The sequence below is a fragment of the Aspergillus melleus genome (genome assembly GCF_016097325.1).
Source record: "Aspergillus melleus strain CBS 546.65 chromosome Unknown contig2, whole genome shotgun sequence".
Lineage (NCBI taxonomy): Eukaryota > Fungi > Ascomycota > Eurotiomycetes > Eurotiales > Aspergillaceae > Aspergillus > Aspergillus melleus.
In genome coordinates, this window is record NW_025763371.1 from 6174787 (window position 1) to 6201241 (window position 26455).

General features: G+C 48.8%; 7 protein-coding genes across 7 annotated transcripts; 5 read left to right on the top strand and 2 right to left on the bottom strand.

Annotated features, from left to right (window-relative positions):
* Positions 1–1796: 1796 nt before the first annotated feature.
* Positions 1797–2240, top strand: LDX57_004997 (uncharacterized protein; the record flags this gene model as incomplete). The annotated part of the gene is made up of 1 exon (XM_046086676.1): positions 1797–2240. The coding sequence occupies one exon, from the start codon at positions 1797–1799 to the stop codon at positions 2238–2240; it is 444 nt and encodes a 147-aa protein (XP_045942641.1).
* A 745-nt stretch (positions 2241–2985) lies between these two features.
* Positions 2986–4557, top strand: LDX57_004998 (uncharacterized protein; the record flags this gene model as incomplete). The annotated part of the gene is made up of 4 exons (XM_046086677.1): positions 2986–3271; positions 3322–3361; positions 3418–3624; positions 3678–4557. The coding sequence occupies 4 exons, from the start codon at positions 2986–2988 to the stop codon at positions 4555–4557; spliced, it is 1413 nt and encodes a 470-aa protein (XP_045942642.1).
* Positions 4558–4642: 85 nt separating this feature from the next.
* On the bottom strand, positions 4643–5805 carry LDX57_004999 (oxidase ustYa family protein; the record flags this gene model as incomplete). Its single annotated transcript, XM_046086678.1, has 5 exons — positions 4643–4935; positions 4999–5074; positions 5140–5252; positions 5318–5479; positions 5544–5805. The coding sequence occupies 5 exons, from the start codon at positions 5803–5805 to the stop codon at positions 4643–4645; spliced, it is 906 nt and encodes a 301-aa protein (XP_045942643.1).
* A 767-nt stretch (positions 5806–6572) lies between these two features.
* Positions 6573–7671, bottom strand: LDX57_005000 (oxidase ustYa family protein; the record flags this gene model as incomplete). Its single annotated transcript, XM_046086679.1, has 5 exons — positions 6573–6775; positions 6834–6909; positions 6972–7087; positions 7147–7311; positions 7362–7671. 5 exons carry the CDS (start codon positions 7669–7671, stop codon positions 6573–6575), a joined length of 870 nt encoding a protein of 289 aa, XP_045942644.1.
* Positions 7672–8557: 886 nt separating this feature from the next.
* Positions 8558–9238, top strand: LDX57_005001 (uncharacterized protein; the record flags this gene model as incomplete). The annotated part of the gene is made up of 2 exons (XM_046086680.1): positions 8558–8627; positions 8712–9238. 2 exons carry the CDS (start codon positions 8558–8560, stop codon positions 9236–9238), a joined length of 597 nt encoding a protein of 198 aa, XP_045942645.1.
* Positions 9239–10326: 1088 nt separating this feature from the next.
* Positions 10327–11345, top strand: LDX57_005002 (oxidase ustYa family protein; the record flags this gene model as incomplete). The annotated part of the gene is made up of 4 exons (XM_046086681.1): positions 10327–10579; positions 10637–10762; positions 10829–11041; positions 11107–11345. The coding sequence occupies 4 exons, from the start codon at positions 10327–10329 to the stop codon at positions 11343–11345; spliced, it is 831 nt and encodes a 276-aa protein (XP_045942646.1).
* Positions 11346–11876: 531 nt separating this feature from the next.
* Positions 11877–17081, top strand: LDX57_005003 (uncharacterized protein; the record flags this gene model as incomplete). Its single annotated transcript, XM_046086682.1, has 15 exons — positions 11877–11961; positions 12015–12145; positions 12216–12968; positions 13034–13280; positions 13382–13615; positions 13672–13902; positions 13971–14491; positions 14548–14710; positions 14768–15100; positions 15163–15286; positions 15343–15414; positions 15468–15583; positions 15644–15785; positions 15842–16390; positions 16469–17081. The coding sequence occupies 15 exons, from the start codon at positions 11877–11879 to the stop codon at positions 17079–17081; spliced, it is 4314 nt and encodes a 1437-aa protein (XP_045942647.1).
* Positions 17082–26455: the final 9374 nt, after the last annotated feature.

Consider the following 26455-nt stretch of genomic DNA (forward strand, 5'->3'; position numbering starts at 1 on the left):
ACGCCCGAAGCGATGGAAGAGACTATCCCCAGTAACAAGCGGCCCAGGTCAAGCTTGGAAGGACTACCGGCGAGCAGCAAGCTCGGATAGCCCGACAATTTCCGGGCAAGCTTCATGGCTGGTTGCTTGCTTGCTCTCTTCCACTTGGAGGAGGTCTAGGATACTTGTTCATGAAATTGTGCTCAAGGAGAAGAATCGGCCAAGTCACTAATGAGCAGAAGACTAAAGGAAAGATCTTACCGGCCCCGCCAGGTACTCCAGCTAACCCTAGAGAACACAGCTACGGAGTACTCCATCCAGCCCAGGTGATGCCGGACAGAGGCCTGCCGACGAAGACGGTATCGTTACGTAAAAGTTATCAGATGGGTAAAAAAAGCCACTTCGGAGAGATCCGCATTTGATAAAAATCATCAGGCTCCACTCGCCTGCGAAGTCCTCCGTACTCGGGACTGCGCTACTGCGAGTCTGCGAAGTGCGAACGAAACTGAAATGTCCGAGGCGGACCAGGCACCCCCCTTGATCCACTCTCATTACTCCGTACTCCGTGTACCTAGGTCCAGTACCTAACACCGAGCGTATTAGCCGTATATGGTATGCCCGGACTTCGCGTACGGAAGATTACCTAGCGTTGTTAGTTAGCCGTAATTACCATACCGAACCGATTCCTGATAAACCTTCTGGCTCCACCGATACTGAGATTAATACCAAAGTAGCCGGTCGTATTGGCCACATGATACGGTTTGCAAATTGCAAACATGTCTGTATGGCAATGGACCTCTGAAAATATGCCCTAGTAGCCCCCTGATACTACCCTCAGCAAGGTCCACAAAGAACTCACTAAAATCACGATCCAGACAGAGGCCTCGGCCTCAGGAACACAGAATCGGCTCATCAAACCCCTGGAGGCGGCGGTGGCGTCCATTCATGGGTTCAAGTCGCTCCCCTCCCTCGGTCACAAATTTTTCGAATTTGTCGCCAAGCCCAGCTGCACACGTGACAGAGCTCGATAGCGCGTCGTTATCAAGCTGGCCGATAAGGAGGAGCTTAGCGAGCGCCTCAGGCCGTGATGCACGGCGTCAACGTGAAGGCAATGGACTTTGATATCATCACGACCATCATTAACGCAGCCATCTACTAAGAAGTGATCTGGCAGGTAATGTCCCACAAGACCAAGCTATATCACCGCGCCAGACGCATCATACAGTGCTATAACTGTCAAAAATTCGGCCACGGAACTCAATGCACCACGATCAACTATACGGATACTGCTCAAGTCACCACGCGACCAAGCAATACCCAAAAAGGAGCAAAGGAAAGCCCCCCGCTGCCCGATCTGCAAGAAGGACCACGCCTCTTAAACCTCAGAGTGACAGGCCGCTGAACTCGGTGATTTTTGCATACAAAATCTGAGAGATAGGTTCAGAAGTCGGCGGCCTTATAAGTATATTAATCTTTGTATCTTAGTAAGGGCTTATTCTAGTTAGTGCATATCCCGCACGGCCACAGAGCGCTGGCGTCACGTGGTCTCTATTTTTGGCCCGCTTATTAATGGCTTCTTGACGTTGCCTCAGACTTGGGTTGCTGCCTAATGTTGCCTTAGACTCGGATCAAAACAAAATAATAGTCCTAAGTACCGACCATTTCTACTTTCTCTATCCTAAATCACAAACCCACTTGGCTCTGCACCCTCACACATGCAGCCTTGGCTTAGCGAGGAATGGCCATACGCAGGTATTTAAGCCACCGTTGATTGCATACAAACACTAGCTCTAAATATATCCGTTCTACAGAGGACCATGAACAAGAGTGAAACCGAGCTGCCAGAACAGCTTTTCCTGGACTTCGCTGTGCAAGACGTGGTCCAAAAGGATACCCGAGGATGGCCGATCATTGAGCCCTGGGCGAACAATTACGTGAACGCTATACGGGAACGTAGATTAGGCAATGCTGTGTGGGCACGCTACCATATGGGTGGCAATGTACGTGATGGAATAATTGGAGACACAAACAAGACTGTGCTCGAGATGATCGAAGAGGATGCACTGGGGTACAGGGTAGGGCACCCAGAACTCTACGCAGAAGCATTGTCATCTGTCTACGAGCGTACTAGTGCCTCGGATGGTCATCGTGATGTGGTCGAGCTGCTTATTCGGATTGGCAATCAGGACGTTCGGGAGCTACGGGCTCAAGCCCAGGCCGAACATCGTGCTGATCTTTTGGCTGATGATTTGACATTCTAGTAAGTCTTGTATCGCAGGATTCAGTGGGCTGCTTGGGTTTTCATCTAACAAGGGCGAACTATGTTTCTTGACGCGCTTTGCGTTAATTCCTCGTCTGATGACAAATGGAAGAATAGCTGGATACCAGAAGATTGCTCATATTGATACATCCGAGATTAATGTCCCGAGCGAACAGAATAAAGGGCAAGGTTCACCCGCTATGTCACAGCGCCATCCAAAAATAGGTAATGCGGGCTGAAGTCAAACATGCGTCCCATTGTACCACAATTATTTCACCCGGTTAAAAAGGGAGAGAGAAAGAGTGCAATGGGGTAAATTTGAATGGAAAGTGAGCGTTGTATAGAGCCTGCGCTAAAGAATCGCCAGAGTCTATGGAGAGAGAAGGAAAAGAGAAGAAAGTGGGCGCTCTCTCGACGTTCATGAATCTCCGGCCCAGAGCGAGCCATGCCTTCCTTCCAGGTCTGAACCAGATAGCAGCAACTACGAGCCCTCGAATGGCAGGGGACCTCATGATTGCACCTTCCCGGCGTATAGACACAACGTCATGTAGTTTCAAGAGACAACTGGGGACGCCGAGAGGGATTAAGATAATCCGAGGCACGCAATCCTGGGGCCTGAATAAGCAGTGGGAATTCCTATCCTACCGGGCGCGAGCTACGCTGGACTTGCCTCATTGCAGTATTTCATCAACTTCCTATTTCATTGTTCGTCCTTCAGGCCATCAACGCAGCGGAACAGAAGACCAATGCCCCCCCAGGAAACATCACCATTACTCCATACCGGACCATCGCAAGGCACGTTGAAACCAAAACCAAGTTATCGCTCAGTCGTTACTCTCCTGACTACTTGCAACCTTTGCCTCGCCGGAGCGAGTGCTTTCCTTAGTATCCCAGTGACGCGACTCATCGAAGACAATCTCTGTCATCGCTATATCAATGGCTCGGTGGATGAGAAGCACTGCAAGACGGACCGCATCCAGTCCCAGTTGGCATACCTGAACGGCTGTTTGGCTCTCGTCGAAGCTCTCGTTGGTATGACGACCCCTTGAACTAGATTGCCTGAAGCTAAAGCAAAGTCTCAGGCCTTGTCACTGCGTTTCCCTTCGGCATACTGGCTGACATGTAAGCCCTCCGTACCAACTTTGGCCAGGTTGCCATCGAGGCTGATCTGATCACAGTCTCGGTCGCAAGCCTATCGTGTTCCTCTCCACTCTGGGATCCTTGCTTTCCCTGACGTGGACGCTGGCTGTCATTGGCCTTCCGCAATTCGTGCCGGTGCATTTGATTCTGATCGGACCGCTCTTCACCGTCGTCGGTGGCGGAAGTACCGTTATAATAGCCAGCCTGTTTTCCGTCTTGTCAGACGTGGTGGATGAAGGCGATCGGTAAGCATCTATCATCTCTCGTTCATGTGTACGATTTAACCACCATCCTCTAGAGCGTCGGCTTTTTCTATCATGACTTTTGCAAGTTCGTTCGGTGCTTCCCTCGGTCCCGCGGTATCCTCACTGCTCATGGACATTTCCTCGCCCTGGTTGCCGGCCTTGATCGGAACTGTTGCAGTGCCAGCCGGCGTGAGCGTGCTATTATGGGTCCCGGAAACATTGCCTGCAGTAACGCAGAGCCGATCGGCAGACGAACAGCAAACCTCGCTCAAATGGCGTCTGTCTCAGTCTCTGACCCGGGTACAGTCCTCCTTCGCGATTCTCAGACACCCATCCGTCTTCCCCATCCTCGCAACCTTCCTGGCCCGAATGCCTGAAGCTCTTGCCACCTCACAGTTCTTTGCACAGTACGTGAGCAAGCGATTTGACTGGTCCCTCGCCGGTGCGGGGTATTTGCTTGCACTGCGCGGTTTCATCCAGATGGTCGTTCTACTCGGGGTACTGCCCGTCTCGTCGAGGCTCCTCGGACGGTGGCAGACCTCGGACTCCCGAGACCTGGTCATTGCGCGCGCCTCCGCCCTGGGAGCGGCCATGGGAGCGCTCCTAATGGCGACTGCGAGCAGCCAAATCGTAGTGACAGGCCTGGTGCTGCAGACATTGGGCGCTGGTCTGGCACCGTTGTGTCGCTCGCTGGCCACCGGCTATCTCGCCGCGCGGGATACGTCGAAGCTCAATACTCTGATTGGCATGGTAGAAACAGCGGGAGCATTGGTGGCGGGGCCTTCGCTCGCCTGGCTCTTCGACTGGGGTCTCACCCTTCAGGATGTCTGGCTTGGTTTACCTTACTTTGCTTTGACAGTGGCCTTTCTACTCTGTCTGCTGGGATTATGTTTTGTTCGCAGTCCTGCGTCTAGATCTCGCGTTTCTACATGAACAGGGGAGCCAGAAGAACTGTAGTAACTGAATTTGGAAAGTGGAACTTTATTGGCTTTATTCGGCTTTTGGACAGAGAATTCAATCAGTGGGCACCATGATCTCCATGCCCGGCATGGATCATCCCTCCTGTTTCTTGCAAACTCCCCGGTATCACGGACTGAGGATCCATGGCTGTCTCCCCACCGGTCCCTTTGCCCTTAACTGCATCTGTCGTCCTCGCTAGAGACCACTGCAGGAGTGCATCGAAGTCCCGACACATATGCCTGGTTCCGAAGTCCGGACCGAATGTCTGCGCCGTAGCATACCAGGTATGCGTGACGGGGGTTATATCGGCATGGCACATGAGAGCTTGACGGATATAATCAAAGCAGTGTTCTGGAAGAGTTCAATGGTCATCAAAACTAGGCAAATGACACGCAACAATCATCGGATACTCACCAACATGGAGTGTCTCGGTCCCAGCCGACTGATCCGGTTTGTAGTACTCTGGATATAGTGCTTTTCGAACTTTGTTCTGATGCTGAGGTCAGGATACGGAAAACAATTCTGCTTTATCCACCTGGTCTGGTTAAAACTCACCAAACAGTGCAACTGATGGATCACATCCAATCCAGTCACCCAATATCCATCAAAGAGAGTGGTTTTCTCGCGGACAATGTCTGCTTCCGTGCCGTCGAGTAGAATGATCGAGCCTGGAAATTCACACACAGGTTAGACAGCAGATCAGAAACAAGGAACAAGAAAGACAATGAACTACCTGCTTCCACCCGATCCCATAACGCATCCATCTGCGGCGTAGGAGGACCGATCCATTCATCTCCTCTCGGACTGGGCTCCCTTACCAGATGGCCGCTGTCGTTGTATGCCAGGGCGCCTTCGAAACGAATCTCGCGCTCACTGACCAACGACTTCACCGCTTCTATACCATCGTAAGCCTTATTCTGCAGGTATTAACTTTATGGAGATATCTGGGGGCTTCATACCGAGGTCAGTGGATCGCCATAGCCTCTCTTGTCCGGCCGATCCGCCGGTAACCAGTATCGCGGTGCTGCATGCAAAAATCACGGTCGATATAATCCACGGCCAGCTGTATCTGACATGGATTGCAAGTGAAGGGCCATAACCTGAACTTTTGTGTTGGGTTCCCCTTCCCAAAAAGGCCGTGTCCTCTGCCTCGTCGCTTTCCCATGCGGATTTGCTGCTTCCCTTCCACCCAGTCCATATCGATTCAAAGAAGCGTGCCATGATCTCGGCCCAGAATCAAAACAACCGGTCGCTCAGAGACTAGTAGAGAAATCCACAACAAGAAACTGGAAATGGTTTACCCTGGCAATGCGAGACAGGATGTCGTGATCCAGGATTCCTCGGCACCGGTCTCCTGCCTCCTCCGAGGAGAAATGCGAAAGGAATGAAGTCGCAAATCCATCACAGTTGTCAACATCAATACCTTATCTAATTGGGTGCTTTTTTCCATGGTACAGATCCTCTTGATCTCGGACGCAGCCGCAGGAAGGCCCGAGGTAGCCCGAGCACCTTTAGTGCTTATGATGGCGAGCTTCGGACGAGACAATGCGTGCTGATCGCCACTGGGCATTTACAGGCATCGAATGGTACCATTGTTGGTTTTCCTCTATCATTGGCTTCGGGATGAGTGGTTTAATCTATTTGGTGCGGAGTACACGTCGACATAAGCAATGCTAAGCTCTAACTAGTAATCGGGTACGATCTTCATGGTGAGTGCACGTAGTGGGCATGGAAACTACTCATACATAGCCTGCTTTGACTGTACTCAGGTTTACTCCCTGTATGTAGCGGACCCTTTGTCCTCGAGGCTGTGCTCATGATAATCTCGTCTGACATGCATTCACCTAATCACGAAATCGCTGATTCATAGAACGCTTGAATTGAAGCAAGGTCTCCAGGACCGCTAACCAACGAGACCCACTCTACGTCCCATATGCACCAAGCTATCTACAAACCCATCCGGCCAAAAAACTAGATTCCCAAAATAGCTAATGCTCATGCTCACCCTTGAATCCATGCCGATGCGCATCCCGCTCCATCGCCCAGTCTCGCACCTTCCAAAAATCCCGACAAGTGTGCTCGACCTGGAAGTCGGGCACGGGGCGATCCTCCCGCTCACTCCAGAGGACTGGGATGGGCGTTACGTCGACGTTGCACATGGCTGCTTGTCGGAGGTAGTCGAGACAGTGGTCTGGGGTGATGGTTAGCTTTGAGGTAAGGACAGCTTTGGTTTACGGAGGGGGATTCACTTATGTGTATCGTGTAGGCTGGTTCGTCGTCGTGTTTTGTGTAGTAGTCTGGACGTAGGCCCTGGCGTAGGAGGTTCTGTCGAGGATGTTGAGTACACTTGGCTAAGGTGTGATGACCAGGAAAAGGATGATACTCACCAAACAATGAAGCTGATGAAACACATCGATCCCTACAAGCGACCAACCTCCTGGCTTCTCATATGTTGTCCCTCGAACCGTGTCGGCCTCGCCACCACGGAGATCCACGCCATCAGCTGGTCACTCCCTATCAGCTCAAACCGCTCCCATAATGAAGACAGGGACATTCTCGAACCTCTGATCAAACTTCTCCAGCGCTCGTCTAACTCATCGCTCGGTTCCCCGGTATATCTAGGCGCTTGTCCATCCCAATACGTCTCGACAAGCGTACCATTATCGTCAAACTCCAGATTGCCTGAGAATCGGACCTTATGGACTTTAATCGCGGATTGTATAGGCCCTGCCGCAGCGTGAGAACTAGCTCTAGAGCAAGACGAAGGTTTCTTATACCTAATTCTGTATCATAAACGCGCGCAAGACCACCACAATCACGGCTCTTGCGACTAGTGATAAGAACAGCGGTAACTATCGAACTTGTCCAGGCTATGCCCAGGAGTAGATACTTCAGCCATGGCAGATACCGTGATGAAGGATCGGAGACAGGTCCTCGGGTTAGTGTCTCGCCGGAGAGGAAGTCATCGTCTTCGGAGGCTTTGATGCTGAGGGAATCTTCTTCGTTGATTTCGTCTTTCGGGGGCATACGGTATGGTTCTTTTGGTTGAGACGTGGGTGGATGGATGATGGTTCGGAATGGGTTCATGGTTTGGGATATCGCGAGGGGGGTTGGATGGATGAGGCTTTGAGATAGGGATATAACAAGGAGGGAGTCGAGCGGAGGGTGATGAAGTGATATCTCAGGATAACGTCGGCCTCTGTGGTAGGACTTTCAGATTGCTCTTCCTGGGAAGACTCTGCCTTGCCTATGCCCTGCGCATTCCTTGTCTACTAGAGACAGTTGCGCTATGTGATTCCTCCTGTGGAATAAATCGATGAGGCGTCATCCACTCCCTCATCAAGTAGCGTCTCTCGCAAACGAAGTACATAATGATGCCACAGATAGCCAGGTCAAAAATGCACTCCCGGTTGGCTGGGTTTCACGCGCGAGAAAGGCACAAGATACCTAGTGCTTACTCCTGGACGCAGAACCAAAGGCTCAAACATCCAAACGTCGATCTGTCTCATTCCTAGTAGCTGATCATATCTCATCTTCATCGGTCTTCGGTTGCTGGTATCTCATTTGTTACGTGACTTGGGTCCTGAGTATCACATCGTTGATCCTTCGGATTTCGCCATGAGGAGTGCATCTATGCCGTACGCAATAGGTCAATCGGTGCTTTTGGGCTTGAATGACCGCAAGTCCTGACAGACCAGCGGAATTGAGAAGGATTCTCAAAACTACATATCTGATATTGCTACAGATGAGGGGAAACGGACTTGCGCTTCGGAACGGGCATTCTTCGGAGTGAACGATAGAGTATCAATTGGACTGACGATATCGTGCTAAGACAGCCAGAAATGTATAAAAGCAGTATGGAAAAGTCCATCAAGTCTTTCGTTTCCCAACCCGTCAGTTCCCAAACCCCTCTGCTCTTCTCAACACACCTAAGGACATCTCTTTCATAAAAACGGCCTCATTACCCGGAACCATGCACTTCAAATCCATCGCCATCGTCTTGACTCTCTCTGCTAGCCTCGGCCTAGCTGCCCCTGTGCAAGGTACTGCGCTCACCATCTTTAATCTGCTTGCCTCCCACTACTCCATCTGGCGGATATAGCTAACTCGACTCCCCATGTATATAGGCAACTCGGGTGTGGATATCCATGAAGCCGTCCCTGCCGAGGATCCCGTCTCCTCGATCGTCAACTCCGCGTATGGCAAATACAAGGAGAAACGCGAACAGGACGGCGAGGATGTTTCGTCTATCGTGAATTCTGCGTACGGGAAGTACAAGGAGCGACGGGAAGTTGAGGGGGAGGATGTTTCTTCCATCGTCAACTCCGCTTACGGCAAGTACAAGGAGCGACGCGGGACTGAAGATGAGGACGTCTCGTCGATTGTCAACTCAGCCTATGGCAAGTACAAAGAGGAGCGCCGCGCTACTGACGATGAGGATCTCTCGTCTATTGTGAACTCGGCGTATGGCAAGTACAAAGAGGAGCGCCGCGCTACTGACGATGAGGATCTCTCGTCTATTGTGAACTCGGCGTATGGCAAGTACAAAGAGGAGCGCCGCGGGACTGAAGATGAAGATGTTTCCTCGATTGTCAACTCCGCTTATGGAAAGTATAAGGAGGCGAAGGAATCTGGTTCTCAGGACGAGGCCTGAGGTGGTTTAGCTAGTGGAGGCGAAGCAATATGTCTCAGATTTTGATTTCTCTGGACTCGTGTGTTGGTGATATGGACCGCATCAGTTGAGGTACAGGGTGGAGGCTATGCGAGTTCCGCGTGGCGAGGTGTATCTAGTTCTAGACGTTTCCTCTATATCGAGGTTATGCTTGCTGCTTTGGTTTTGAATTTGGACAGGAAGTCGTCGTAAACGCTGATGATAAATTCAATAACAATCTCAAGTACTCAGTGGTCCAAGCTAAGCGCAACACGATACACATTATCGGAGGGCTCTCGAAGAGTAGGGGTAGGACCTGAAGTCCAGCCTCATTGAGGATAACACAAACTCTTGCTGCGGGGTTCATCTTCCAGGTTCAAGCGGTGTTCAAGCACGCACTACGCAGCCTGGAAGGAATTGGGATTTATGATGTATGGGCCTCGCTGCTCCACTGCGGGAATCCAGCAGACCCGCCGTCGCCTTGATCACTACATTCCAGATCCACTCCACCTGGCGGATTGAGCGGGGATGAGGTGATAAGCCTTGTTGGGGGCCGCATTCCAACGAGTGTCTTACCTGGTTGAGCGCCTGGTGTCTTGCTTGATCCGGATTGTCTTGGTTTCTGCGGACCTTCGCTTGTTAAACCAACGCAATCCCCCATGAGTTACATGATTCTAACACTGTGGGCGCGATATAGATATAAAGAGCAAGAATATATCACGGCAATACACCAGATGGGCACCGGTGTTGCAGGTCATAAATAGTAATTGCGCCGATGTTCGTGAGATGATAGCGCGTTAGGCCTCATCAGGAATGAGCGTGATGGGTACGTCATCAACGACATGGATGTTGACTTCCTCGGAGAAAGAAAAGAAGAAGATTGGTTCCTAGAAGGACCATGTTGGAATACCGCAGTAGACTCATCCAATCCTGAATGCACGCCATGTCATGTAGGATGGCTCGACTAACAAATGCAAAAAAGGAAAGGGAAGCTTGCCGTATTTACTGGCTCTCATGCGTCTGGACGTGCTCAAATAGGGATCCCCTCCTACAACCTCCCCGATCGAAGAAGGGTTTAACATTTCCTAGCGATGGACAGTCGATGGCTACCCCAGAATTGGCTCGCAAAAAGCAGGTATCTTCAAGTGAGCCCCTCCGAAGCAGAATTAGACCATGATGTGGAAGAGAAGCCCCGGTCAGTAGAGGCACGACAACCCAGTCTTTTATGGCGAGTCACGCCCTGGGTACTTCATTGTGTGTTACTGTTGATTTCAGTCGCTGCTCTCTTCCGCGCGATTCAGGTAAGACAGCAGACACTGGGTCCTGCATTCACCCAAGAGTACGGTATGAAGATATCTGGTGACCGATTATCCTGTCCATGAGAGCTAATATGGGCGACAGCGACGGCCGTCAATGAGTGCGGCGTCAGAAAGCCTCACCAATTCTCAGGCGAATTCGGAGCCCATTCCGCCTGGCGAGGCGAACCGAATGCGACTGTGGATACAGCATGGGATGAACTGGATTTGAGTAAGACCTAGCCCTTGGAGAGAGGCTTTTCTTGCATGTCTGACAAGGTCTTTTCCTATTCTCCAGCTTCAGCTATGTCTGTATCCCGAGACGAGATTGAGAGAGTCGGCAAGCTTAGGGATAGCTCCGTAATCTTGGATGACGGGGGTTATATGGCGAGCATTGGAGCGTTCCACCAGATACATTGCTTGAATGTGCTTCGCAAATACACATATCTAGATTATTACAAGGTCAAGGAGCCCGAGTTCTTCACCTCACCGACCGTGAGGAAACACACTGGTAAGTAGTTCCGAAACCGAAACCGAGGACTGTCATGGAATTTGCTAACTCATGACATTCCTAAGATCACTGCATCGAGATGCTGCGACAACTGCTCATGTGCTCGGCAGATCTACATCTGATCACCTATGACTGGGTAGATGGGTGGGATTACCCCTGGCCAGACTTCAGCGAGAATCATTTCTGCCGTGATTATGAGGGAGTGCATTCCTGGGGAAAGTCCCATCTGGCGAAGTCTGACGCTCCAGGAGGATTAATTCTCAAACCCGTTGATGCCGTTACTCGGAAGCTGCCGCCGGATTAATGAAGGTGACCATGGGTCAATGGAGTGATGTATATTACCCATGCGTTGTACACGGGATAATAAAATAGGGTGAAGTGAATATGGCAAATGATGATCCCTACTTAGGTATCTCGGCTGAGTTGTAGGCAACAACCAAAATTGGGCCTATTGGAAGGTTACATCACTATGTTACTCCCCTGTATTAGCGCCCAAAAGAAAAAGCCACGGCATCGAGAAATACACCACTGTTAGCTCAGATTGGGCAAAACACTTATCAGGAGCGATAATGATCCAGCGGGACAGAGGCGACTCGGATCAACTCATTTTAGCGTGAAATGGGATCAGCGGTGTTTGTAACTGTAGATATCGAATCATCCCTGTCACTTACAGGAAATAATTGAGAAAATAAGAATGCCGTAATTTTCGGCGATAAAATGACCATCTCCCCGGGGCTTCAGCTTCATTGCGACACGATCCACAAGGGTACATAGTCGCCCGTCTGATTGAAGGCTGGCACATCTGTCTGATCCCAGGGATACAGTTTTGCCGTCGATGGCGACAACAGACAGCTGTGGTGACGGCGGATTTGGCCCTTTCGTAGCCTCGTCAGGCTGTCGCGATGGATTTGATTTCACAGGTGCCATCACCCCGGAATATGGGATCTGGGAAGAAAACTGACAACAGAACTAGTCCTCTTTGAGAACGCTATTTTGAATATTGCACCGACCGCGTGTTTTCTCCTGCTGCTGCCAATTCGGCTGTTCCAGCTTGCCAGAGAACCACGCCAAGTGCGTGCGTCCAAGATCCGCGTCGTGACCCTGGTAAGAGTTTTTGCTTCAAACAATGTACCTCGCATGATGGAGCCCATCCTTTAATAATTTCTGCGAGCAGATTGTGGCAGCTCTCCTAGCCGCCAGTCAACTCGCGTTTGTGGTATTAATCGCGAGACGGCAAACCATTGCCCAGCATGTCTCCCTGGCGGGTGCCGTTCTCGACCTCGTTGCTACACTGGCCGTTGCGCTGTTGCTTGACCTGGAGCATGTCCGATCTGTTCGGCCGTCGTTCCTTGTGTCGACCTACCTTTTCGTCACCCTGCTGCTCGATATGGCACGCGTGCGGACCGCCTGGTTGGTACCGGATCGGGATGCAATCTCAGGCGTCCTCACTACCTCCCTGGGACTGAAAATGCTTCTTCTAGCGCTGGCGAACGCAAAGAAGCGGGTTTTACTCATACGAGACGCCAAGAGTCTGTCTGTAGAAGCCACAAGCGGCCCATTTAGCCGGGCCCTTTTTACATGGTTGAACCGCTTGCTGCGACAGGGATATGCTGCGCCGTTGACTGGAGACGCTCTGCCACCGATTCACGAGAAGATTGCGTCACACGATTTATCCCAACGATTTTCGGAAGGCTGGGCCAGATGTGACCAAGGGCGCCAACATGCGTTGTTCTGGCTTATTGTCAATTGCTTGCGCCGTGAAATCAGCAGCCTCACATTTCCTCGTTTGTGTTTGGTCGGGTTCAGCATCGCACAACCGTTTCTGGTTGGCAAGGTGGTGACGGTTCTGGACCAGACTGAGCCCATCTCGCTGTACATGGGCTACGGCTTGATCGGAGCCACAGCGATTGTTTTCATCGGAGTTGCGGTATTCTTTTCCCGTCCATATCCTCATCACCATATGACAAATACTGACACCCCGTCCCTTGACAGGTATCCACGGCTGCCTACGAGCACCTCGGATTCCGCACAACAACAATGATCCGGGGCGGTCTCATGGCCCTGGCGTTCGAACAAATGATGAGCCTGCCCGTGGCCGGCACCCGCGAGTCAAGTGCTGTCTCCCTGATGGGCGCGGATATCGAAATGCTGGCAGAGTACTTCCACTCGACCGTATGCGAATCGTGGGCCAACATCATTCAGCTGGCATTGGCAACCTGGCTCCTCCAGAGAATGGTGGGTGCAGTTTGCATCGCGCCCGTTATCGTGGTAATTGGCAGGTGCCCCGATCTGCCCAGAAATCTTTCTTGTCGGTTACTCTGGTCTAATACATTTCTACAGTGTTCACGGCCTCATCTTTGGGAATGGGCAAAGTGGTCTCGGTTCGGCAAAAGTCGTGGCTGGACGCGACTGAAAGACGCATCAACTTCACCAAAGCCATCCTAGGATCAATCCGAAACGTCAAGTTGCTGGGGCTGACGGAGATCATGCAAGATGCGATGCGAAATCGGCGAGACGGCGAGTTGACAGTCTCTCAGCGATTCCGTCGTGTCCAGACATTGCGCACCTGCATGGGTAATGTTCATACAACTAGGGCTGACCCAAGGCGACCATACTGACAGGACTTGCAGTGAACTTCCCCCACATAACCGGACAGCTGGCAACTTTTGCGGCCTATGCGATAACGGCGAAACTGCAGGGATCAGACGGTTTCTCTGTCTCCCAGGCCATCACGTCGTTGTCCTTGGTTAACTTACTCACCACACCCTTGCAGAGTCTTTTGCTGGCCATTCCTGACACGTTTGCCGCGCTCGGCTGCCTTCAACGGATCCAGGACTTTCTCGAGCAGCCACTCTACCAAGGTTCGTGCATTTGTGTTTGGAGCTCACTAGAGATCATGCAGAGCTGACCGTTCATGCAATAAACTCAGACAAAAGGCAACTTGTTCAGCAGCAAGACGATGTTTCGATTTCGAGCCTTAAAGAAGCCGACGTCAGGGTATCGCCAGTGGTGCCCTCGAGGAACAATATTCTTCTGTGTCTCCGAGATGCCTGCTTCGATTGGAAGCCTTCCCCGCTGGAAAAGGCTGGGACCACGCTCACACTCGGGGCTTCTGACGTCGGAAGTCTCATCGTGGTCACTGGGCCCGTCGGCAGCGGCAAGTCTACCTTCCTGACAGGTCTTGCGGGAGAGGCACCCTTGATCAGGGGAGAAGTCTACGTCAGCGATCAAGACGTAGCATTATGCACACAAACTCCCTGGCTGGCGCACTCATCCGTTCGAGAGAACATTGTCGGCCCGAACCGGGAGACGAAATTTGACCACAAATGGTATCGTCGAGTCGTGAGCGCCTGTGCGCTAGACCAGGACCTGGCTCGGATGCCGGAGGGCGATGAGACATTGGTCGGCAATCAGGGGGCCAAACTCAGCGGGGGCCAAAAGCAGAGAATCGTAAGTAGATCGCTTTGGCCACAATCCATAGTCCATGTGTTGATTAGTCGCTTTAGGCAATTGCGCGAGCCATTTACGCCCGGAAAAAAATCGCGTGTTTCGATGACGTCTTCAGCGGCCTGGACAATGAGACCGCTCGTCGAGTGTTTCACAACGTCTTTGGACGTGCCGGATTACTACGTCGCCCAGGCTGCGCTGCCTTTCTCGTTTCCCAGAGAGGTACGTCCCTGTGTGCGAGTTGGGAGGACACGCTGAACTGATACTCGCTTGAATTAGCCAACCACCTGGCCCATGCTGACCACATCATCGAATTCGGGGCGAACGGGGCTGTAACGGAAGGGCGTAGCTGCGCTGGGCCTCAAGATTTCCACGGAGACTCGGTCGAGGATCGTGGAGACGCACGGAATGATATTGATACCGAAGAGAAGCTCGAACATAATTCTGACAATCCTCTCGACTCTCCAAATGCAGAGCCGAGCACTCCAAGATCCTCCAACGTGACGGCTGATCCATCCGTGTTCAAGTACTATTTCTCAGCCCTCGGATGGCAGCGACTGGCCGTGCTAGCTTTTGTGTTAGTTGTGGAATCGGGCATCGGAGGATTCCGGTGTAAGCTACTTCCTGGTGGTGGATGGCAATTTGACGGTCCATGAAACTGACACTTGCAATAGACATCTGGGTTGAGCTATGGTCTTCAAGTAGCGATGGTCCCTCAGGGTCCCATTTAGGATACTGGCTGGGCATATATGGGGTCTTATCCGTCGTTGAAGCTGGAGGGATTGCACTCGCAGTATAGTATGTTGGAGACCACCCCCATCCAACCCTTTGCTCGTGAATAACAATTCGAACAGCTGGACCTGGGTCATCATCGTGCCGGCGGCATCGCGGAACCTGCATGAAGCTGTCTTGCGCGCCTGCATGGGGTTCGTAGTTCCTGTTCCGTCCTGCTCGGTAAACAACAGTCTGACAATCACAGCGCTCCTCTGTCCGTTCTGCTAAGTCTCGACACGGGGGCTCTTATGACTCGTTTTAGCCAGGATATGAGGCTCGTGGATATGATTTTGCCTCGCGGATTTATCGCCACGGCGTTTCGTTAGTACTGCCGCTCGGAGTGCCGCCTTTGTGCTAAGCAACTGACTGGAATTTGATTAGATCTTTTTGGGGCGCTGGCGCAAGGTGCCATCGCTATTGCGTCGCTGCCGTATTTGGCGGCCACACTACCTGTTCTCATCGGACTGTTGGTTGTTATCCAGCGGTTATACCTACGAACTTCACGTCAGCTGCGTTTGCTCGAGTAAGTCTGCTTCTTCCCTGTACCTGTCCACGGGCTTGAGCTGAGTCACGACCCAGCATCGAGCTAAAAAGTCCACTATACACCCACTTCATCGAATCTCTGGCGGGACTGGCCACCATCCGGGCCTTTTCCTGGACCCACTCTTGCGAGACACGACTGCTGGCTCTGCTTGACCGGGCTCAAAAACCGTACTATCTCCTTTTATGCATCCAGCGCTGGCTGGGACTGGTGTTGAACCTGATCGTGGCGGCCGTGACGGTGCTACTGGTGGGATTGGCCGTGGCACTGCGTCGGCAGATCAACTCCGGACTGCTAGGTATCGCGCTAGTTATGATGATGGATCTCGGTCAGATGCTCTCCCTGCTAATACAGAACTGGACGCTTCTCGAGACATCGTTGGGCGCGATCGCTCGGATCAAGGACTTTGCGCGCGACATGCCATGTGAGGAGCCGGACGACGCGGTGGCCCCGCCTGAGTGGCCATCTCACGGGGCCATCTCCTTTGTCAACGCTAATATTTGCTGGAATGAGACGGTCGTGCTGCGGGAAATCTGCCTAGACATCCAGCCGGGCGAAAAAGTCGGGCTGTGCGGCCGGACAGGAAGGTGATAATTACTCTCTTTGTTTACCCGAACGGAAATCCGTCAACCACGAAGAGCAGAAAAGGCTGACATTCAGCGCAGTGGAAAGAGTTCCCTAGTGCAATCGCTCCTGCGCCTGAACGAGGTGACAGCCGGTCAGATCCTGATTGACGGCCACGACATTACGACCGTGTTTCCGTCGGCGCTGCGTCAACGCATCGCCTGCTTGAGCCAAGAGCCCTTCCTTTTCCCGGGTTCTATGCGACAAAACGCTGATCCGTCGGGCCATGTGGACACTGCAGACCTGGTTAACGCTTTGCGACGCGTTGGAGTCTGGGATGCTTTGCGGGCCGCGACCAACTCGCACCAGGAAGACGACGCGCTGCTAAACACCGAGCTGACGCCGCTCATGTTGTCGTACGGTCAACAGCAGTTGTTCTGTTTGGCTCGCGCGCTGATGAAAAAGAGCAAGATCCTCATCTTGGACGAGCCGACGGCCAGCTTGGACCGGGAATCTGACGCCGCCATCCAGCGACTTATCAAGGAGGCCTTTGGAGACTGCACCGTCCTAGTTGTCGCCCATCGCATTCCTTCCCTTCTCGACCTCGATCGCATTGCTGTAATGGATGCCGGTCGCTTGGTGGAGGTAGGCCCTCCTCGCGCGTTACTTGCCCGCCCGGATGGGTTCTTCTCCAGGCTGGCTCGTTCAATGTGATTGTGGATTGCTGCGTCGCTGGTGGGGTTGTATATGGTCGTGTTGTCCTTGAATTTTATTCCGAAACTACATTGGGATAAACCAATGAATGAATTCAATCTTTTCTCATGCATGAGACGGTCAAGGAGTCCACAAAAATATCTTTTAAATAATATAAAATATTATCAAAATTGACATCCTCTGACTTATCATGAAGTTGAATGGCCCAGTAAACAACGCGAATCTGTGTACGAGGGCGACCAGAGAAGCAGAATAGTATAACAGCAAATTCGTCATTTCATTGAAAGTTAATCATTCCATAGCAAATTAGTCATTCCACAGCAACTAAATTAGGCACTCAGGGCATGAGTCACACTTGGGAGGATCCTGAGGGTAATCACTAGGCTTAAGTGGACGGTAGTATCGCCTATAGGACTGCTAGCCTGATATCGCACAAAAAAAGGAACGCACTCAGCTTCCTCTTCCTTGGAATCTGTCTCAAAACTCATCGCCGGTGAGTATTGTACTACTAGTCGCTTTCCATCGTGATACGCCTCTATAATTCTGGCACTTTTCGGGCCCACGTACTATAAGACAAGAAGCTATAATTAGGTAAGCCCTATACTTTTTGAACTCGACGTGAGAAAGGCACCTACCGGTAATGTAATGTGTGATCTGTATAATGAATCTTGGTAGCGAAATCGGAGCGCTCTTACAATCCCTGATACCTCTCCAATTGCGAAGGTCTGATTATTCATGTAGGCATTATGGACAATACCAATTATCAAATGAGGATAATCATCGCTCCCATGTTGCAACATCGACTTCCAAAACCAAGACCGAGGCCGCGAGAACATCTTCAGACCTAGATAAACCTAGACCTCTTCAAGTCCCATGGGACTAGGTCAAGTCTAGTCCCAAGTAGACCTCGACACAACCCGCGGTTTACCCGTTTTGGGTGTAAGGAACATAAACCATTGAACGTAGGTATGTATTAGCAAAGAATAAGCTGCATGGGTTCCAGCAGCTGGGTGTGGGCAGAAGCCCCTATTTATGATACTGCCTACTACCAACATGACTGCCAGGAATCGGGAGATTCCTGGCGGGAAGTTCCATACGGAGGGATCCTACCGGCAAGTTCCTGGGAACAAGCCGGAAAGTTCCTGACACTACCCCCCCTAAACGGAGGCGTGAGATCCCTCGAGCGCAAACACAAGCAAATAACAATAAAAAATGTCCAAAACAGAACAAGAAAACTAGCCAGTTGAAAAAGCCGTCGAGACAAAAAGATCAAGGAAATATGATGGCGGCAGCGACTTATCAGGATGACAAGCATGATAATCCAAAATAAGGTCGACAGAATGTTTAAAATCATGTCATGATTGTCACGGCGGATTCGAATTCCAGTCTTTCCAATTATCTTCAAACAAAACTTTATATTGTGTACCCTGCCATATCTCTCGGCAATCAACAACTTCATGAACGACCCACTCTTGATGCTCTTCATTGATGTCTGTGTCTATAATCACAACGGGTTCCTGAAGATCCTCATACTGACCTGAATAAGCCGCGTCGGCCGAAAAAACAAAACATAATAAAGAAGAATGAAACACGAATGTGATCCCGGCTGACAACATATAATCGAATAAAGCCAGTTCATATGCCTTGTTGTCAATATTCCGAATAATCGGCCACGAATCGAGCGCTTTTGATGTGAGAGACTGATTTTTACGCTGTAAACGAAAATTGCGAGCATTCACATAGACACGGTCACCTAGTCAATAGGCTGGATGGGACTGGCGGTGGACATCGACATGCCGGGTGTAGGATTCCTGAGCCCAAATAAACTCATTGCGAAAAAATTCTCGAATATTCTCAGTGCGACAAACCAGTTTATCAGCTGTCTCCATCTCGGGATGCGTGACACGTGACAGGGACCCAGGCGGCTCGATCCCGGTACGGGGATGGAAGCCATTATTTGCAAAGAAAAGGATCATGCCAGTTGTCTCAGAGATGTGATCATTAATTGCGAGCTGCGCATCCAAAAGAAAATCGACCCAGTCATCCTGTGCGAAATTGATATAGACGCGGAGATAGTTCTTAAGACTTTTTACAGCCGCTTCAGACTGGCCATCGGTCTTAGAATGATATGCAGTCAACATCTTGCTCTTAACCTCATACTGCGCGCAATAGTGTTTTCAAAAATGACTCGTAAAGGCGCTGCCGCGGTTAGACACAATCGAACGTGAGAGGCCGTGTTCAAAGAAGACGTGCTGATGCATAACCTCTACAAGTTCATCTACTTTCTTTGTGGCCAACGGTTCAAATATCTTAGCTTTAGTCAACCGATCGACCATGACAAGAACATTGTGAAATTTCTGTCCGCGATGATTGCAAGGCGGTAGATCCTCAGCCAAGTCCATAGAGAGGTCAAGCCATTTGCGCTGTGGTACTGGAAGGGGACGAAGCAGCCCCTGTGCTTGCACTGTGCGGGCCTTCGCGCGTTTGCATATGGCGCAGAAATCGGTATACTAATGAACATCTTTCTTCAAATGAGGCCAGTAATAATAGCGAATAATCGCTCGATACATGTCTTTGGGTCCTGAATGGCCTAATAACTGGTCACGGTGCAGAATCTGGAGAATCCGATGGTGAAGTGATTAATAATCAGGAATATATAATCGCTCGCCGATCCACACACGATGATCTTGAACAGTAAGATCGATCATAGAGAATCGAATCTCTTGTTCAAGCACAGCTGGAGGGAGCTTTTGCTTGCCCTCATCTTTAGTTCTTATAATTGCCTGTATTATTTCATCATTCTCGTAGGCTTCTTTGATAAGGGTCTCCAGGGGTATCTCATTAGGCTGTTCAGAAGGAGCTGTGGAGGGCTGTGAGGCGGATGGTTCGGCGGAGTCTTTAGCTAGTTGATCATCGGGTTGGTTGTTCAATTGGTTGGATGTTTCTAGGGGGAGCTCAAAATCCTCGGGGATGAAAAGAATCTCTGGGGGATCGCTAAAAGCCGTTGATGTGGCGCTATCGGGGTCGTTGACCGGGATAAAGGCATTGCGCGCGCTACGGGTGACCGCGAGAAGGTCCTTTTGAACTGTTTCGTCAAGGTATTGGGGCGGGAGCAGGGTTTGAAAGCGTTTCTTTTTGCGGGCATCATCCGCCCTCTGTGGTAGATCCTGAGAACGCCGTGTCAAAAGATCGGGTTTCTCTCCTTGCTTTCTGGGCCGATACATGATTTTAAAGTTAAATTTAAAAAGGAATTCGGCCCATCGAGTCTGTCTGCGATTCAATTGCTTTATAGTCATAAAATGCTGCAGATTCTGATGATCTGTGTAAATTTTAACAGGATTTTCAGGAGATGCACTGGCCAGTTCCGGTCTTCAAGTTTTAAAGGATTGAATGATTGCAAGAAGCTCTTTATCATAGATTATATAATTGGTTTCCGCAGGAGACAATTTCTTTGAGAAAAAGGCCACAAAATGTAACACGCCATTATGCATCTATGACATTATTTCAGCAGTTACATAGTTGGAAGAATCAGTTTTGACCCATGTTTTGAGGTCAGGATCAAAATGTGCGAGTACAGGGATTATTTGAAAGGCTTTCTTTAAGTCCTCAAACGCCTTGTCGCATTCCGATGTCCAGACAAATGGTGGGTAGCGGATGCGGCGCGCTCCTGACTTGGTCTCATAGGTCTCACTGCCTTTAGTAAGGTCAGTAAGAGGCCTTGTATGGTGCGAAAAAGCTCGAATAAAGCGGCGGTAAAAGCCTGCAAAGTTGACGAAGGAGAGGATATCTTTGATCGATGAAGGAGTCTGTCATTCGTGAATAGCAGCTATCTTAACAGAGTCCATGCGAATGCCTTCTGTAGTTACAACAAGGCCTAAATACTTGACTTCCTGGATATCGAAGTCGCATTTGTCAATGTTAATTTATAAATCACGGTTCTGTAAACGGTGTAAAACCTTGAGAACGTGTTCTGTATGCTTTTTTTCGCTGTCACTGAAGATTAAGACATCATCCAGATAAGCCATGCAGAATATATTGAGATAGTCAAGCAGTGAATTATTGATATAACTCTGGAATGAAGTCGGGGCGTTGCAGAGACCGAATGGCATCATTAGGTATTCAAACTGACCATATCGGGTATTGAATGTAGTCAGCCATTTTTGGTCCTTTTTAATGCGTAAACGGTTAAACGCATGAATCACGTCAATCTTACTAAAGATCTTGGCTTTTCGAAGATGGTTCAAGATCTCGTTGATCAGTGAGATAGGATAGTGATTTTTGACTGTAAGCTCGTTCAGGGCCCTATAATCAACACAGATGCGCAGTCTATCGTTTGGTTTGCGCACAATAAGGATGGGTGCTGCGGTTTGTGAGGAGCTTGGACGAATAAAGCCTTTGTTAAGCTGTTCCTGAATATATTTCTAAACAATGTTTAGTTCTTGTTCAATCATCGGGCGGTAGTTCTTTGCAAACGGAGGGATAATGTTTTTAATCAATTGGATGTCATGATCCTCTGGTTGATGCGGGGGTAGGATATTAGCCTCTTGCTTCATAAAAATGTCAATTATAGAGTGATATTTCTCAGGAATCTTCTTCTTTAACTAATCTAGCGTGTAGTTCTTTTTATTCGTTAGGAATTTGTCAAAGTCCTCTGGGCGTATCGCATTCGTGATAGACGCGCAAAAGTGCTTGCGGCCATTTTTAGGTATCATCAGATAGTTATGGTTATCCCGATGGCTCACGAGGGAGATAAAACGTTTAGCAGATATGAGCGAGATACTAGAATCGGAATCTGCTGTCAACTGAGGGATAATCTTGCTCATCAAGGCCTTGGAGCCGCGGGCATGAATGGTGCAAGGGGTATCTTGGGGCAGGCAGTCTTTCGCAAAGCAGTGAGGCGAATTGAAGGTTAGTGTGCGGTTTTTGAAATTGATCTGGGGATTGTGTGTGGATAATCAACGGTCACTTAGTACAATCTGATAGCGTGTCAAAGGGGCAATATAGGTTGTCAGTTGCTTTGTGTGGCTGTCGATTGTGCAGTTGAATAGGGCCATTTGGGTCACGGTAAAATAGAGGGAGCTGTCCGCGAGGTGGAGCGGAATCGGTGTTGTTAGATCTATAGTGGGTAAATTGAGGGTGCGTACAAGAGAAGGGTTAATAGCTTTAATTTCACTTCCATTGTCTATTAAAATTGGAGTTGTTTTGGGTCGCTTCTGGAGCTGGGCTGATACAATTAGGTGTCGGTCGCGGCTGAGCTGGTCCTTTAAATCTAATGCTAGCGAAAATAAAAAACGGTAACTTTTCTCTGGATCAGGTCTCTGGTCATGACTTTGATTAGAGATTATTCTTTTTCTGATTTAAAAATTTAATTTTGATTATCAAAACCTGTTGCAGTAGCAATCTCGTTCACAGAGTGATGAATGTTAAAAAATGGGTAGTAAAAGTCAGTCGCACGATGATTTGAGCCACGGCAGTTCCAGCAGCGGCTAGTTTGGCTTAGAACATCTTTGTTTTCAACAGTGAGTTTTTTAGGATTGCGCTGCGGCTTGAATCATTCTTCAATCTAGTCATTTGGTTCAGTATTTGAAGGAGGAAAGCGAGGACGGCGATTAGTTCCTGCAGGGGGGTTTGAGGCCGAGCCAGAGGCGGCAGTGTCTTTCGAGGATGTTGTGATGTTAGACTGGGGCTTAAACGAGATGTCAGTATTACTCGAGTTATCAGACTTGTTGCCAGAAGTAGACGAGGTGTTGTTACGAGCTCTATCAAAAATAAAATTGACTTCCTTGTTGCCGCGTTTTTTGCGTCGGGCCATTTCTAGGACTTTAGTTACGAAATAAAAGATTTCATGGCTGAAGGCCTTGCTAATATACGGCAAGAGAATGTACTGAAATTTGATCATATGATTTTCTTTGGGGGTTTCGGCATGAATCCAAAGAGGCAGAAGACGCTGATAATAGGCAGTCATCGATTCATTCTTATTTTGTTTAGTAACTGTCAACTCTTTCTTGGCCTTTCCTTTCAGGAAGTGGATGCCCAAATACATTTCAAGTTCCTTCATGAAGGCCGGGTAGGTCATGTTTTTCGTGTATGTGGTGTACTGGCTCATAGTTTTGAAGATGTCCTTGGACATATATTTCAAGGTGTATAGGATCTTGAAAGAATCGTTCGGATAGAAAGTGCTGTTGATGCGAAGCTTTTCATTCATTGCGAAGTGTCATATTGGATAGAGGTCAGCATCGTTCTTGTCGTTACTTAAGGAGAAGGTCAGCTTTTTTTCATGAGGGCGGCCAATGTCGGTAGCTGCAGTTTCAGCAGTGCGTTGGCGTTCAGAATGTTGAGATTCAGAGTGCCGAGGCTGGCTGTTAAAACGCAAGTTGTCGTGCAGATTGGCAAACAGATTGTTTTTCACACTTTGAATAGGCTTTTTGGCTTTGTAACTATCTTCATTCTCAATGGAGATCCGCAGGCCCCGGGGCTGAGAGGTCTCAGGCTGTTCGGGGGCTTTGGGTTGCTTGGGGAGCTTAGGTTGCTCGGTGGCAGCCCTCAAGTGGGTGACTTCTTTTTGCAGGTGAAGAACCGACTGGCCGGTTTTCGCGAAGTTCTTTTTATAGCGTTCGGCGCGGGCATCCTGCATGTGAGTTAGTGCTTCGGTCTTGTCTTTTTTCGCTTCATGGGCCCTTGTCTGTTTTTCAAGAAGCTTAATCTGCATTTTCAACATGTCGACTTCTATACTGTTGGAGGATGTTTCTGTGGAATGGTCAAAGATAGGGGCCTCAGAAGGGCGTCCAAAGAGAGCATGGGGGGTTTCAAAGCTGCTACTTTTACCGACATTTCTGCGATTCAATGTAGGGAATTTGAAAGACTTTTTTTTGCTCATATCAATATTGCCAAGGTCGAAACGGGTATTTGAAATTGGGGCGGTTGCGATAGGGGTCGCTTTCGGTTTTGACTGGATGCTGACGAGGATGGCTTTTGCAATGGCTTTTGTTTTTGTTGGTTTCTTTTTTATAGCTGTGTTAGGAGCCGGAGGTTCAGCGGGCTCGTCGCGGCTTCTAAGGGAGTGCTGCGAGGCCATGCTGCTGGCTCTGCTCGAGGCTCTGCTGGTAGGGCGATCCATCTTAAGTTCTAACGGGGTCCTGGTGGGGTTCTGATAAGGTTCTAGAAGGGTTCTGGAAGGCCTTGGCGATGCCAAGACGGTGCAAATAGGTAATCAAATAAAGAATCAAACAAGGAATCAAACGAGGTTCAAACTGGTCAATTGATGCAGCTTATTAGTGTAAGGAACATAAAGATAGCGGGTTTCATTGTGAAATGAATTGGTTTCATCTCTAGAGTTAAACACTCTAAAAACTTGATTTTTTTGGTGAATGGAGACCTGCTTAGCCCTATGTTTGGCAAAGAATTGAGCAGCCAAATCAGGTTGAATAGGGCTTTCAGGTTGAACCCTAGGTCTTTTCGGTCGATGCCCTAATTCAATAGAACTAGGGCTTGAAATCTCAATTTCAGATGAATGAACTTGAAAGAGATAACGTGAACCCTCTAGGGCTTGCACTAGGCAATTTCCTATTTGGGCTAGCTGGTTTTTTGAACCAAAGATTCGATGATGACGAGCCACATGATCCTTGATTTTTGATTGATTCAGAGCTAAAGTGGAGCAGTTCTGAATAAGACAAGTGAATGCAGATTTCGGGCTAGGGAGGTAAAGAATTGGTTGAATCGGTTCCCAAGCCCTAATGTTTTGGTGAATGGTTTGAAGTGAAGGTAGGGCAAAAGCTTGAATTGATTGAAGAAACTGATTTTGTTCGATTTCATGATTGGTCAAATGAATAATCAAATGATTAAAAACTTTTGAAGGGTGAATGGCAGATTGATGGGTTTTGCAAAGAAGAATTTGAAATTCTTCATTAAAATGAAGAAATTCAGGTAAAGAAGGGGTCATTTTGAAAATAAAGCAAGAAGCATTTTGAGGTGAATAAAAGATGAAAAGGGAAATGAAAAGGAAAATGAAAAGGAAAATGAAAAGGAAAATGAAAAGGAAAATGAAAAGGAAAATGAAAAGAAAAATGAATAAGAAAAAGAAAAGAAAAATGAATAAAGAAAAAAGGAAAAGTGAATTGGAATGAGAACAAGATTGATTTGAGAAGAATAAAAGGCTATATTTATAGAGAAATATGAGACAGAAATCAAGAAATACAATTTTTTGATTTCAAATCATTTAATTAAATCGATTGTTCTAGTCCCTAGGCTTAAATCCATCGGACCTCCAATGGATTTACTCGCCCGCTGATTGGTCCCCGGTGTGTGCTCCCGTGGTCCTCGGTGCGTGGCTCTAAGGGGGGAGGAACGGATCCTCGTCTCTTTCTTCAAGCCCCTTTTTCTCTTCCTTTTCTATAACGGTAATATGATATAGAGAACTATAACTGACTGTATCGGGATTATTGTATCGTGTCGCGCGTTATGGCGCGACCGCGTCGTAGCGCAATTATATAGTAATTCTTTTTTTTTTTTTTCTCTTTTCTCTCTTCTTTTTTCTTCTTTCTTCTTTTCTCTTGTTTTAAAAGAAGTAATCAGGTTGATCTAATTCTATAAATCATTTCTTTATTAATTATGGATCTTTTTTTTTATAATTCAATCTATCAAGTCTGGATCTGTACTGCATCTCGCTGTCAGTTTGCAGTAACATCTACGAATCTAGTTTATCACTTCCAAAATCGACATTCTCATTATTTTGATATAACAACATTAGTTCAACGCCAGATAATCTTAACTATTATGTTTCAGCAGACCTGAATTGATCCGGATAAGAAAATTCTTCGATATTCATTGTTCAACAGTCCTCCGATTCCTGATTTACCAGTATTTCGTGGCTATGACTGCCCGCATTATAATTATGTATGTTGTTCAATCAAAGAAATGCGCGAGTATTGACGGAAAAATCATCAAAATTAAGATGATTCTTTAAAATGTGATAGACAATTGATTAGTCAAATCCAGGTCTGATTATAAAAGCGTTTAATCGATCGAATAATCCACTGTCAGTGTTTTTTTTTTCATTAGATCGGTCAATCGATTCTTTGAAATGACTCACGCAGATATCTCAATGGAACAAAGAGCAACAAAAACGGCTTTTCTCAAGATCTCTGCCGTCATCATTTGGGTCCGAGTCGAGCAGATCCTGCAGGAGGGCTAAACCGCAGCAGAGCACGCGAATGGCCAAATTTCCGTTGTTGACCCGCACCCGATTGTAGTATCGCCCTGGCTGGAGTTCACATGTTGGCCTGAATACCTGCGCAGGCAGAGCTTAACAGCCGTGACCTTATTAAATAGCCCGCCCGATTTTACAGCCGAGTCTTTATTCGAGCAGTTCATTGGCA